General features: G+C 48.4%; 1 protein-coding gene across 1 annotated transcript in view; it reads right to left on the bottom strand.

Moving 5' to 3' along the window:
* LOC126272358 (uncharacterized) overlaps positions 1-15891 on the bottom strand; it is a 113345-nt gene that overhangs the window by 86198 nt on the left and 11256 nt on the right. Inside the window, exon 2 of the mRNA XM_049975169.1 lies at positions 2229-2451. Coding sequence (XP_049831126.1) covers positions 2229-2451 — 223 coding nt within the window. The remainder of the gene's footprint in view (positions 1-2228; positions 2452-15891) is intronic.

Consider the following 15891-nt stretch of genomic DNA (forward strand, 5'->3'; position numbering starts at 1 on the left):
CATAGTGGCGTATCACCCGGCGTGATGGTATGGGGTGCCATTGGTTACACGTCTCGGTCAGTTCTTGTTCGCACTGACGGCACTTTGAACAGTGGACGTTACATTTCAGATATGTTACGACCCGTGGCTCTACCCTTCATTCGATCCCTGCGAAACGCTACTTTTCAGCAGGATAATGCCCGACCGCTTGTTGCAGGTCCTGTATGGGCCTTTCTGGATACATAAAATATTCGACTGCTGCCCTGGCCAGCACATTCTCCAGATCTCTCACCAATTGGAAACGTCTGGTCAATGGTGGCCGAGCAACTGGCTCGTCACAGTACGCCAATCACTACTCTTGATGAACTGTGGTATCGTGTTGAATCTTCATGGGCATCTGTACCTGTACGCGCCATCCAAGCTCTGTTTGACTCAACGCCCAGGCGAATCAAGGCCGTTATTACGGCCAAATGTGGATGTTGTGGTTACTGACTTCTCAGGATCTATGCACCCAAGCTGCGTGAAAATGTAATCGCATGTCAGTTCTAGTATAATATACACTCCTGGAAATTGAAATAAGAACACCGTGAATTCATTGTCCCAGGAAGGGGAAACTTTTTGACACATTTCTGGGGTCAGATACATCACATGATCACACTGACAGAACCACAGGCACATAGACACAGGCAACAGAGCATGCGCAATGTCGGCACTAGTACAGTGTATATCCACCTTCCGCAGCAATCCAGGCTGTTATTCTCCCTTGGAGACGATCGTAGAGATGCTGGATGTAGTCCTGTGGAACGGCTTGCCATGCCATTTCCACCTGGCGCCTCAGTTAGACCAGCGTTCTTGCTGGACGTGCAGTCCGCGTGAGACGACGCTTCATCCAGTCCCAAACATGCTCGATGGGGGACAGATCCAGAGATCTTGCCGGCCAGGGTAGTTGACTTACACCTTCTAGAGCACGTTGGGTGGCACGGGATACATGCGGACGTGCATTGTCCTGTTGGAACAGCAAGTTCCCTTGCCGGTCTAGGAATGGTAGAACGATGGGTTCGATGACGGTTTGGATATACCATACACTATTCAGTGTCCCCTCGACCATCACCAGAGGTGTACGGCCAGTGTAGGAGATCGCTCCCCACACCATGATGCCGGGTGTTGGCCCTATGTGCCTCGGTCGTCTGCAGTCCTGATTGTGTCGCTCACCGGCACGGCGCCAAACACGCATACGACCATCATTGGCACCAAAGCAGAAGCGACTCTCATCGCTGAAGACGACACGTCTCCATTCGTCCGTCCATTCACGCCTGTCGCGACACCACTGGAGGCGGGCGGCACGATGTTGGGGCGTGAGCGGAAGACGGCCTAACGGTGTGCGGGACCGTAGCCCATCATCATGGAGACGATTGCGAATGGTCCTCGCCGATACCCCAGGAGCAACAGTGTCCCTAATTTGCGAGGAAGTGGCGGTGCGGTCCCCTACGGCACTGCGTAGGATCCTACGGTCTTGGCGTGCATCCCTGCGTCGTTGCGGTCCGGTCCCAGGTCTACGGGCACGTGCACCTTCCGCCGACCACTGGCGACAACATCGATGTACTGTGGAGACCTCACGCCCCACGTGTTGAGCAATTCGGCGGTACGTCCACCCGGCCTCCCGCATGCCCACTATACGCCCTCGCTCAAAGTCCGTCAACTGCACATACGGTTCACGTCCACGCTGTCGCGGCATGCTACCAGTGTTAAAGACTGCGATGGAGATCCGTATGCCACGGCAAACTGGCTGACACTGACGGTGGCGGTGCACAAATGCTTCGCATCTAGCGCCATTCGACGGCCAACACCGCGGTTCCTGTTGTGTCCGCTGTGCCGTGCGTGTGATCATTGCTTGTACAGCCCTCTCGCGGTGTCCGGAGCAAGTATGGTGGGTCTGACATACCGTTGTCAATGTGTTCTTTTTTCCATTTCCAAGAGTGTATTTGTCCAATGAATACCCGTTTTTCATCTGCATTTCTTCTTGGTAGAGCAATTTTAATGGCCAGTAGTGTATTATATTCGTCTCGAACTCTGACGGTATTTCGCCTGTCTCTTACATGGTGCGCACCAGATGGAAGTGTTTCATCATAGGTGACCGTCCCTACTGCAAGGGCCTTGTTTTACGGTGATAGCGTAAAGAACAAATTTGGAGAGAGGAGGAGAGGATCAGATGTTGGATTAGTAGTCGTGGCCTTCAATGATGTCCGTACCCCTGTGCGTAACAGGAGTCGATGCAGTCGGCAGCCACGAGGCAGCGGTGTTCCGTGGTGAACGCCTCGTCCCTGGCCGAGGGTCCCGTGAGGTCCCGGATCACAGCCGGGGCTCCGGCGCAGTGCTCCACGCCTCCCGGCGGCTGCACCAGGCGTGCGACCGCCGGCACCACGGCCAACAGCGCCTCCAGGTTCTCGCACGTCTCCAGCAGCGAGTAAGCTCCTGCCAAACAGCATTCGTACAATGTGAGACCTTAGCTTCTCCTGGCGAATTGAATGTTCAAATAACTTACGGGTTTGCTGACGGGTGACGTCGTCGAACACCGTCGATATTTCGACAGAAGCACACCCTGCGTTTCTCAAAGCACAAATGCAAGGAAGAAGAAATGTGCAAGCAAATTTAATACCTCGGTTCACAGAGGAGAAACAAGGAAGACACGACACAGAACAAGTGTCAACACAAACAAAGATAACCAACATCAGAAGTATCGTTAGTTACTATTAATCAACAGGTGACGTAGCACTAATTCTGTCTCTCTGTTTTTTGATGAGAGACAGAGCCGGATTCCAAACAGCATCTAAACAAAATCCACCATCTCTGTTAATAAGGTTGATTGATAGTCTGGTTTCAACAACTTCCTTAATAATACTATCCCATCCGCTGGACGTGCAAGCCAGAATCTCCGTGTTGATGTATTCCATAGGATGACCAGTGTCAAGGCAATGTTCTGCAACTGCATCCTATGGAATACAACAACACGGAGATCCTCGCTTTCACGTCCAGCTATTGACCAGTGTCAAGGCAATGTTCTGCAACTGCATCCTATGGAATACAACAACACGGAGATCCTAGCTTGCACGTCCAGCTATTGGGATAGTGTTATTAAGGAAGCTGTTGAAACCAGACTATCAAATAACCTTATTAACAGAGATGGTAGACTTTGTTTAAATGCTGCTTGGAATCCGGCTCTGTCTCTCATCAAAAAACAGAGGGACAGAATTAGTGCTACCTCACCTGTTGGTTAATAGTAACTATCGATATTTCTGATGTTGGTTATCTTTGGTTGTGTTGACACTTGTTCTGTGTGTGGTGTCTTCCTTGTTTGTCCTCTGTGAACCGAGGTATTAAATTTGCTTGCACATTTCTTCTTCCTTGCATTTGTGCTTTCAGAATGGCAGGGTGTGCTCCTGTCCAAATATCGGCTGTGTTCGACGACGTCACCCGGCAGCCAACCCGTAAGTTATTTGAGCACTCGTACAGCTTGTAATTTACACACTGTTCAGACAAGCTTTTATTCCCGTGTTCTATTTTTACTAAAGCGCCAAAGAGACTGGTATAGGCATGTAACCAGACAGAATACGGGGCCGCGTTCGGCAACGCCTATATTAGACAACAAGTGTCTGGCGCAGTTGTTAGATCAGTTAGTGCTCCTATAGTGGCAAGTTATCAACATTTAAGTGAGTTTGAACGTGGTGTTACAGTAGGCCCACGAGCGGTGGGACACGGAGAGTACAACACCCTCAGTGGCATTGTAGAGAGAAGGAAGTACTTCTCTGGGCGGTATCACTAACCTGGTGTCTTCCTGCTTCGGTGAGTCCCTCGTAGCACAATACTAGCGCTCAGTCAAAATGGCTCTGAGCACTATGCGACTTAACTTCTGAGGTCATCAGTCGCCTAGAACTTAGAACTAATTAAACCTAACTAACCTAAGGACATCACACACATCCATGCCCGAGGCAGGATTCGAACCTGCGACCGTACCGCTCATGCGGTTCCAGACTGTAGCGCCTAGAACCGCACGGCCACTCCGGCCGGCCAGCGCTCAGTCGCCAGGTTCCATGTAGGTGGTGATCCTGCTGAAGTGGAGTGTTTAGGGATGCAGGTTGTTAATTGTCAACAACGTTTGTACTGTACTTGTTTTAATACAGAAATTGCTTTGTCACAAACGTCACAGAATCAGTATTTGCAATATGGCGGCTCTGGACTATGCCGTTATATTCGACCCTTCTCACACATTAATACAGTTTTCTGACTTTACATAATCACAGACACTGCCCACGACACATGGCGTTCTTATAACTAATAACTTCACTTTCTGTCTTGTTTAACAGCTGAGATATGTACTCGCGACCGTTCATTTAGAGCCACCCCGGTTACTCGATCGTGCGATTTGCGTGGCTCCTCGCGACTGACTCGCCCTGCCTTCCCGAAGGACAAGAGAGACTCCCCTTTCTCCCTCAGCCAATAAGGACGCTTCTCTCGTTTGCTACACACACACACACACCAAACTTTCAGCCAACGGGCGTTCAGATTGCTGTTGCTAGGCGGATCTGACGTCTTGTTTGAGGACATTGTGACGGAAGTTTGTTTCGGAACACTGTCTCAGATTGTAAGATCCTACTCCCGAATAGTCGGATCCTGTCCCTACTAAGGTTGCACAACATTGCCTCGTATGGTTTCATCACTAATGCTCTTGGTCTTGCTTAATTGTTAAATGTACATGTAGCCTGGCTGCTACTGAACATTCCCGTGCGTAATACTTGGCTTAAATACGTGAAGGGAATATGTATGTGCATTACAAGAACAGTGGTAAAAAAGAACGAAAAAAAGAAAAAGTGACAGACCACTGGTCTCGTAAAACAGAGTTCGTGAGCTTGACCCTCACTGAAGGCATCCACTTTTTTTTCACTCTGCACCTGGGAGTAGGGCCGGCTGGAGCAGCAGCTAACACATGGCAGTGCACCGATTGAAAGGGAAGTTCTGTAGCCTACAAAGAGTATTCGACTTCCCTTAGAGGTTTTCAAAATTCGTAGGCGGAACAGTGATTTTTATACATTTTGCAGTGTAATGCCATGCTTGATGATGACATTCGCTTGTGTGGCTCCCTACACTGTGGGTGCTCGTTATCCATGTCAAAAAGCGCAAGCAGAACCTACCACTATGGCGAGATCCAAAAGGCCAGTAAACTCGGTCGTCGTTTGGTCCCGGGTTCACCCCCGGTTACTTCTTATATTTTAACTGACTCTGCTACAATCCTGTCACCAATTATGTGTACTAAGTTTTACACCTTCAGCGCAAAAGAACCTGGTATAGGCACCCATATTCAAATACAGAGACATGTAAACAGGCAGAATATGGCGCAACGCCTATAAAAGACAACAGTGCCTGGAGCAGTTGTTATATCAGTTACTGCTGCCACAATGGAAGGTTGCCAAGATTTAAATACATTTGAATGTGGTGGTGTAGTTGGCGCACGAGTGATTGCACACAGCATCTCCGAGGTAGCAATGAAATGGGAATTTTCCCGTACGACCATTTCAGGTGTGTACTGTTAATATCAGGAATCCGGTAAAGCATTGTATCTCCGACGTCGCCGCGGCCGGAAAAAGATCCTGCAAGAACGGGACCAACGACGACTGAAGAGAATCACTCAACGTAGCAGAAGTGCAGGCCTTACTCAAATTGCTGCAGATTTCGAATCCGACCGCCAACAAGTGTCAGTGAGCGAACCATTCGAGGAAACATCATTGATATGGGCTTTGTGAGCCTTAGGCCCACTCGTGTATTCTTGATGACTGCCTCACCTGGGCCCGTCACATTGGAATGTTGATGACTGTAAATATGTTCCCCCGTTGGAAGAGTCGCGTTTCAAGTTGTATCGAGCGGATGGTCGTATACGTGGATGGAGGCGACCCCATAAGTCCATGGACCCTGCATGTCAGCAGGGGACTGTTCAACTTGGTGGAGGCTCTGCAATGGTGTGGGCCGTGTGCAGTTGGAGTGATATGGGATCCCTGATACGTCTAGATACGACTCTGACAGGTGACACGAACGACACTATCCTGTGTGATCACCTACGTCCGTTCATGTATATTGTGCATTCCGACGGACTTTTGTAATTCCAGCAGGACAATGTGACATCCCACACGTCCAGAATTGTTACAGAGATGCTGTAGGAAAGCTCTTCTGAGTTTAAACACTGCCGCTGGCATCCAAACTCCCCAGACATGAACATTATTGAGCGTATCTGGGATGCATTGCAACGTGCTGTTCAGAAGAGATCTCCATCTCCTCGTACTCTTACGGATTTATGGACAGCCCTGCAGGATTCATGATGTCATTTCCCTCAGGTCTACTTCAGACATTAGTCGAGTCCATCCCACGTTGTGTATCGGCACTTCTTCGTGGTCGCGTTGGCCCTACAAGATATTAGGCAGGTGTACTAGTTTTTTGGCTCTTCAGTCTTCATGAACACAACTAACCATTGAAATTTCAACAATTTGAATGTGGCAATCGAGAAATATCAACATTGCAAAAAAATATGCTTCGACATTAAAATATTTAGCCTTTCCGCTGTAATCACGGCGACTATTGTTGCGGCTTACCCTGACACGGGAGCAGAGGGGGGCGCCAGACAGTGGTATACTCAATGAGCTATGCTTCACACAGGAGTGATACCGTGTCGTCTTTTCAGATAACTCTCGGTTCTTATTACAGCATCTAAATGGACGATCCAAGTATGGAAGCACCGAGGAGAGTGAAGGTTGCCAGGCTGAATCATTCGTCACCATCACGCACCTGACGTATGTCTATCTAACTGGACACAGTACATAAATATGCACTCAGTAATTCGGACGACAGCCGCTACATTTCTGACTTGTCAAGAGACTGCTGGATCTGCTGTATCTTTGAGATACCCGTGACGTTACCTAACAACAAAATTATACAAGGCCACATTTTGCTTGTGCTGTCCTGACTGCTGCCCTGACCAGGACACTCTCTGGATGCCTTACCCGCTGGAAACACCCGGCCACAGTTTACCGAGAGACCGCTGACTGCTAGACTCTGTTTCACAGTGGGAGTAGTGTGAAGTAATATCCCACACCTGTTATCAACGCTCAGTTCGATTCACTGCTAATCTGGATTAGAGTCATTGCTGAAGGCACAGGTCGCAGCACTGTGAACTTACTGTTCACATTGTGTACCCTCCAGTCAGCAACAAAGGTAGTCATGTGTTCTGCCTACTACACTGTATAAGCAAGATATGTAAAATTTCGTTATTTGTTATACTTCCTCGTGTTATGGTTTTAATGGCCGTAAGTGTAACTGTATGTCTGTAAATCAGAAACGACTGCCAGATGCTTGCAGAGGGTCTTTCCATTGCACTACATACTAGGGATTCTTGCCGTTCCATTCACATATGGTGCATGGGAAGAATGATTGCTGAAATCACTCTGTGTATACAGTAGTTAGTGAGCCATGTGTATTCCATACCGCGTCTGCTCACTTATATCGGTAGTAGCCACTTGCAGAAAATACCTCTGGCCTGCTGCTGGGTGACAGAAGGACACCATACAACAGGGGTCAGAGAGGCAGCCCCTCGTGGCAATATATGCTTGTGCGCAGCACACTCATGCTTGTGAGAAAAATTGTGTGTAGTTCACAGCCCACTGTTTCTGTGGGTATGTTTACATGCCTGTGGGCTCAGCATCACATAAAGTCAGTAGCCTGACGTGTTGTTTATGTGTGTGTGTGTGTGTGTGTGTGTGTGTGTGTGTGATATTGGCGCCTAAACGGCACTTGGAATACGAACTGTCAGTTACTTAACCATTTGAAAGAAGCAAAGTTGTGGAGGAATACTCAGGCCTGTGGATTTTATGGTGAGGGTCCATTTGCAGTTAAAGATAGCAATTTCGAATTTCTGTATCGCCAACATGCTGAGTTTGGAATGCATCTACAACTTTTTTGTTGTGATGATAACTATTATGAAACCCATCATAAGTGGCAGGAGAAGAAATTTATTTACTGCTGATTGATTCCTGACTGGCTGTCCATTTGAACTCACCCATAGAGTCTTGCATTACATCAGTCATAAAAGTGGAAAAATGGCCATCAAATCATTAAGTGCGATAGCACATAATATGCCCTGTACATCTGCTCATTGCTTACTGGCAGAGTGCTCTGAAATTATCTTGGTCGTGAGTTAACCTTATGAGCAAGCATCTGAACACTTTTCTACTTGCGCCATGCTATGTTCCTTGTATCGTGTATCCTTGATCATGTACCTTACAGTACATGGAACAGCCATGTTGTAACCTGACAAAGAAATACTTCTCACTGCAGGCAGGTATCATTATTAAAGCTAAAAATCAGGATGCCATGATGGTGTGCAGATTGTAATTAAACATTGAGAATTTCATAGTGATTTGCAAAACTATACACAAATAATATACACATAAACATAGTTAACTTTTAAATAGAAAAACTTCACGTTCATAACCAATACAGAGTTTGGGTAGATCATGTATATGGGTCGACTGACACACTTGGCATGTTCTGTAACCTATTAAATAATTTCATACGAATTCTCTCATTTTGTATATTCACAGAAGAAACTGTCAGAAGTGGGCCAAAGAGCAAGAGAGCACAGTCAGCATTGCTCCCATATTTATTCAAGATGGCGTCGATAGGTATGGCAACAACGGATTGATGATGTCGCAGATGATGTCATGGTATCACCTCTCCTCTCGCCCCTACCCCTCCCTCCCACCACCCTCCCCTCGTTTTCCCTCTTCCCCTCCCCCACTTGGGAATTGGCGAGAAAATCTAAGTCTATGCTGTGCAGTTGGTGTAGAAGGATGTCTTTAATTCATCATTTTTTGGTTTGTGCAGTTGTTACCTTGTTGGGAGAATTTTCTTGCATTCAAAATATCGCCAGAAACTGGCAGGAAAAGCTTAGGAAGCAGCAAGTATTATCCCATTGCGTCAAATAACAACTACATGCCCTAATTACACTGCTACAGATCGTCAATCTATATCAGTTAGAAAAATCGTACACATCTGTATGCACAGCTGCAGATGAAAAACATGTTGCAAAGATCATGAAGAAGTAACCCAACACAGCTAAAAGGCTCACCTTAACTCCACCTACTGCTCATAAAAAATCATAAACATCCACTTGAACAGCTACAGATCCAAACATATTGCAAATATCGTGAAATACATTAAGCTAACACTCCTAAACTTCACCTGCAGATCATGAGCACACACACTACGTATCGCATAAAGATTGTGTATATCACAAAAAGATATCTGGCAGCACCTTCCAAGAGAGGGGCATAAAAATGTGTTCCTGCACATATCTAAGACATGTGAGAGCACACATGGTTTGCGGCTGGCATGTCCCCAGCCTCATGCCACAGCATGTCCATTCAGCGCAGCGTCCAGAAACCTACGTCCATGTACCCGAGCCAGAAGACAGCAACTGACTAAGTGCAGCGCCTCAAGCAGCCACACCTTGAACTACCACAGTACCAGGACTGCATATGTGCCCCTCCGAACAGCCTGTTCGCTAATGACTAAAGCCTTACTCAGACAGGCAGGCGGCAGAGGCTCGTGAAGGACAACGCGGCCATCTTTGTTTGCAGAGCTCGTAATATCCCAGGGAACTTTTTGCTAGCGGCGGCTTCTTATGATGTTGACTGGCAGCTCTGCGATATCAGTGGATCATCAGTACCCTGAGTGCCTGAACTGCGGAAAAAACGATGCTTCTAAAACGTTACGAACGAAGCGCTTCCTGAAACTACCTGGTAGATCAAAACTGTGCGTCGGACCGAGACCCGAACTCGGGACCTTTGCCTTTCGCGAACAAGTGCTCTGCAATTCGAGCTACCCAAGCATGACTCACTCCCCGTCCTCACAGCTTCAATTCTGCCAGTACCTCGTCTCTTACCTTCCAGACTTCACAGAACCTCTTCTGTGAACCTTGCAGAACTAGCACTCCTGGAAGAAAGGATATTGCGAAGACATGGCTTAGTCATAGCCTGGGGGATGTTTCGTAGGAGAGCTTCTGTGAAGTTTGCAAAGTAGGAGACGAGGTACTGGCGGAAGTAAAGCTGTGAGGAGGGGGCATGAGTCGTGCTTGGTTACCTCAGATGGTAGACCACTTGCCCTCGGAAGGCAAAGGTTCCGAGTTCGAGTCTTGGTCCGGTACACAGTTTTAATCTGCCAGGAAATTTCATATGGTTCAAATGGCTCTGAGCACTATGGGAATTAACTTCTGAGGTCATCAGTCCCCTAGAACTTAGAAGTACTTAAACCTAACTAACCGAAGAACATCACACACATCCATGCCCGAGGCAGGATTCGAACCTGCGACGGTAGCGGACGCGCGGTTCCAGACTGTAGCGCCTAGAACCGCCCGGCCACATCGGCCGGCGGAAATTTCATATCAGCGCACACTCAACTGCAGAGTGAAAATATCATTCTGGACGTGCTTCCTGCCTTCTCACATAGGCCATCAAGTGTATGTCACAGAACAAATTCCCAGGCAGTCTCTGGTTTTTAGAAATGTGTATTCACACAGAGACCACCTGCAAATCATTACATGTCAAAAAATTCCGTCTGTCGGCAGCCTTACAGTGGCAGCACTTCCTGTCTTGACACAAGCAGGTTTTTTGAGAGTGATTCATAAACGTTCTCCAGTTTATCCAACGTCCCATTCTTCTTGGAAGGACAGAGCGTTTAGATAACAGGACGTTTCACCAACAACAGACGAAGTATTTCCTGGAAGGGCACGTCCACTCTTAAATGCCGCTGGCCGCCAGAAACAACAACAAGGTATGAAGCACTTACTGTGTTTCCACCTGTAAGGCGAAACGTTTTCAGATGTCTTTTTCTGTTGTTCACGATGTTGGTCTTTCCGGAATATCTAAAAAATACCTGATTCTTCAGTTTCTCATAGCGTATTTGTTGATCGAACAGCCCGCGAGCGATGTGCCAGTTCATAGTGTCCAAGAGACACTGCGGTCAGACATGCCGAGATCGTCAGGTGCCCTGACGAACTGAGTTCCTGCGGCGGTCGCCTAATATCCCATACCAATGCAAGCTACCCCCTCCGTGCTCCGCGCCCGCGGCCATGCGTCGGCGGTCGCGGAGACTCTGGCGACGGAGTCTGTTATAGTGTCGTCGTACCTTCTGTGCCCACCATGGTTGCCAGATTGTTTTGTTTGCTGAGGCCTGCCCTCACGCTGCGGAGCTCCTCGCTGCTCCGTCCAAAGCAGAACTACCGACACCAGAACGCAGGCAGCATTTAAACAAATGGACATTAAAAACCACACAAGATACACACGAATCCGCGAAGACAATGCCACAATAAAACCAGTCACTGTGAAACAACACAGTCGAATTGTAAGTCGGTACAAACACAGAGAAGCAGAAGCGATCGGAGAACCAAATGTACGTCGTCCGCTGAGACGACCGACCGAACGAACAACCAGCGGTCGTCCCCATTCAAGTCAAGCATGGAAAAGATCCCAGTATAAATCGTCGGCTGACATCTTATTGTCATGTGGGCACTTCTACAGGCACACACACACACACACACACACACACACACACACACACACACACACACAGGTGAAAGTTACACTCCTCGAACATCACCATCCGTTCAACTAAAACTCGCTGAATCCGGTCCTTGACGTGGCCATGCACTCTCGTGACCACATCCTTCCGTCAGACAGTGCATGTGCGTCGCCAGCGGTCGGGGGTGTACTGGCTGTCCTGACATCACTGCTGCTCTGTGGCAACGCCACTAGCCTCGACACACGACGACCCGGAAATACTAGAGGCCGCTTCAAAGATGGTACCACAGTATGCGCTATCGATAAGCGCTGCTGCTGCCACTCACGGACAGATAAGGAGAGAAAAAGTAGTGGCGCCAGTGAACACAGTAAGAAAACGAGACGCCCCTACAGCTATTACAAGATTCCAAGCTAGGAACGGCATCAACGCGAGCCGCATACGGCTCAATATCCTGGTACGTTCGTATTCCATCACGTGATTCTTGGACAAACAGTGCTCTGCGATCACCGACTTGTTGGGATACATCAGTCAAACGTGCCTCTGGTGTTCTCGGCAAGGACCTTGGATGGTGCGCAGTGTCTGTCCAATATACACTCCTGGAAATGGAAAAAAGAACACATTGACACCGGTGTGTCAGACCCACCATACTTGCCCCGGACACTGCGAGAGGGCTGTACAAGCAATGATCACACGCACGGCACAGCGGACTAACCAGGAACCGCGGTGTTGGCCGTCGAATGGCTCTAGCTGGGCAGCATTTGTGCACCGCCGCCGTCAGTGTCAGCCAGTTTGCCGTGGCATACGTACGGAGCTCCATCGCAGTCTTTAACACTGGTAGCATGCCGCGACAGCGTGGACGTGAACCATATGTGCAGTTGATGGACTTTGAGCGAGGCCGGGTGGACGTACCGCCGAATTGCTCAACACGTGGGGCGTGAGGTCTCCACAGTACATCGATGTTGTCGCCAGTGGTCGGCGGAAGGTGCACGTGCCCGTCGACCTGGGACCGGACCGCAGCGACGCACGAATGCACGCCAAGACCGTAGGATCCTACGCAGTGCCGTAGGGGACCGCACCGCCACTTCCCAGCAAATTAGGGACACTGTTGCTCCTGGGGTATCGGCAAGGACCATTCGCAACCGTCTCCATGAAGCTGGGCTACGCTCCCGCACACCGTTAGGCCGTCTTCCGCTCACGCCCCAACATCGTGCAGCCCGCCTCCAGTGGTGTCGCGACAGGCGTGAATGGAGGGACGAATGGAGACGTGTCGTCTTCAGTGATGAAAGTCGCTTCTGCCTTGGTGCCAATGATGGTCGTATGCGTGTTTCTCTGGTATCGCAATGAGCGTTTGGCGTCATTGGCTGGGAGGCCTCTTACGGGGCAGGTCCTGCCTAGTCGGTGCAGGTCTTATTACATTCGACGCCACATTGGGCGACCTGCGCGCCGGATGGGGATGAAATGATGATGAAGACAACACAACATCCAGTCCCTGAGCGGAGAAAATCCCCGACTCAGCCGGGAATCGAACCCGGGGCGCCGGCCGAGGTGGCCGAGCGGTTCTAGGCGCTACAGTCTGGAACCGAGCGACCGCTGCTGTCGCAGGTTCGAATCCTGCCTCGGGCACGAATGTGTGTGATGTCCTTAGGTTAGTTAGGTTTAAGTAGTTCTAAGTCTAGGGGACCGATGACCTCATATGTTAAGTCCCATAGTGCTCAGAGTCATTTGAACCATTTTTTTAACCCATGCCTGTAGGACTGCAATCCGTCACTGACCACTCAGCTATCTGGGCGGACATAAGCTCTGGTGATTCTCGTAGAGGTATCCTGGTGAATAACGAAACGACCTCGAAGCTCACCAGGAATCTGACGAATCTTTAAGTGTGAACTTGTAGAGGCACTTTACAAAATCCACAGAATTACAGATTTGATGAGTGCATTTATCCACACAAGGGCTTAGTACTTTCCTCAGGTACTTTGCCGGCAAATTAGTAGGTGCCCTAATGTTACAGACTATGGGACGCTACGGCACCCAATCTTTGTGAACCTTACGGAGGCCATGAAGTCTTGGTGGTATAGGTCCTTGAGGTAACAAATTCATGGTGACCCCTCTGATAAATCCGTGTCCTTGAAAAGAGGCCTAGTCTTGTTCTCCACCTTCTTTGAAGGGCCAGCGTTGACCTCCCTGTGGGAGTCGTCATGTAGCAGGCTCTGCATCTTTTCAGTGTAATCCCTGTGGGAAAGAACAACAATACTGTTGCCTTTGTTAGCAGGTAAAACAACAACCTCAGGGCACTCTCTGAGGTCATGAATAGCCTCCCTCTCTCTGCTCATGTTCAATTTAATAGCCTTGGTTCTCGTCAGAGCATGACAGGTTTCATGCCGTACATTTTCAGCTGCTTGACGCAGTAGTAGCGCCCCAATTTGTTCAACTGCGCTGACGACGTCCATTCCTGTTGTGAACTTAGGGTTGGTAGCAAAGTTAAGTCCCTTCTCCAAACTGCATTGTCAGTCAGCGCCATGTCAGTCAGATTGATTACCGTCTTGCATGGGGCCTCCAGTGATGGCTTTCCTAACGGCGGAATCGGTTGCCACCAGGGTAACACCGTCAATCCAGACCCAGGTCCACATATTAAAATGATCAGCCAATTGCGAATATAGTCTAAATAGTTCGTGAAAGTTGTACTCAATGCTCCGGCGGGTAAAGTGAACTTTCTCACACATCGAAGCAAGGCTGACCCGCCTCTTACTTCTCCTGGCTGCTGCAGAATGGATATGAAGCGTGGCCTTAGTAAAATTCGGCAGAACCTGCTGGGCACAACATCTCTTCCGAAACGCAAGAGCACTCAGCAAGTGTCGTCTTCGGCGGCGGATCTTATCGAATTTATTCATGCTGCGATGCATCTCTTCCTTATAAAAATGTACTATGCAGCGATATGGAATATTAGCCAGCTGTGTCCCCTAGAAAACCCTCCTGTAGAATGAGGCTGGGTCAAGAGATTGCTCAAGTTGTCCAGCACCCTATTCTTCTCGGAGAACTGGAGTGCTTAAATGTCACTGGGGAAATACCAGGATATTCATCCTGTCTTCCCATCTGCAAACCATTAAGCATATTTCCCAGAATGACCAGAAAGGCTGAAGGACGCTCTTCCCTTGTTAACAACAACATAATACCTGTCTGCAGACCACCCCATCCCAGACGCGTAGGAACCTGCAGACCAAAGTTTTCCCCAGGATACCGCATTCCTATTGGTTTCCATGAAAGTAGTGGACAGAACTTTAATCAGCATAAACCCCAATCCCTGCATCATCATCCTCATTCTACACTAGTCTGCAGTCATATTTGTTTGTTTATGCTCAGTCTCGCTGATCCACGAGGAAGCGCTCAGCAACAGCAAATACCATCAGTGCCAGTGGCATCGGCAAATGCCCAAGACAGTCTGAGTTCTTGGAGGAATTGACATACTACGAAGTTTTTTATGTACTTAAATGTACTTTAGTCCGTACGTTCAAATTTTGCAGTACTGAACATGTTTGTTAGTAGCACACTACAGTTCTTATTGTTTTTGTTGCTGCTGTAGCATATATACATCAGGTGTTGGCTGGACTCAGTTGGCAGCTAAAGGATAAAAGGTAGTAAGCCAGTGAGTCTGGAGATGGTGCCACACAATCCCCAGAATACTTGGAGCATCCTCTAGCAGCAGTTCAACCATCACATCTCTCATGTAGGTAAATATTCACGTTGAAAAATTTTCACATATATTAGCAGCTGTGTACGTTCACATTTAGTAGTACTGAGTGCTTTGACATGTGCCAATAATATACAACAACTCTTTGTGTTGTTGTTACAGCATTTGTTCATGAAATGCTGGCCAGTCTCGATCAGCAGCAGGAGGCTGAAATGTGGCAGCAGGATGCTAATGAGTCTGGGGGTGGGGTTGTACAAAACCCCTAGAATAGCTGGAGAAGCTTCCAGCGTCAACTCAACTGTTACAACATTCATGTAAGCGCACATTCAGGTTTCAATTTTTTGTAGTGCTGTAATTTTTGTGTATACCTCTTTTTAAATGTTGTTGTAGGTGATTGTGGGAAGCTGGACCTCTGGCTCCATGCTGACCACGACATGGAGATGCCAGAGTGGGTGGAAGATATGGAGCGAGAACTGCAACTATGTGAACGTCACAACGTAGGGTCAGGGATGCTGGAGCTGGTGGAAGTCATCCCTGACGACCTAGGGGCAGAGTGATATCGATAATTTATATATTCATCCTCCTTATTCTTTATTTTTATATTAGTACAT

The sequence above is a fragment of the Schistocerca gregaria genome, chromosome 5, assembly GCF_023897955.1.
Source record: "Schistocerca gregaria isolate iqSchGreg1 chromosome 5, iqSchGreg1.2, whole genome shotgun sequence".
In the NCBI taxonomy this organism is placed as follows: Eukaryota; Metazoa; Arthropoda; class Insecta; order Orthoptera; family Acrididae; genus Schistocerca; species Schistocerca gregaria.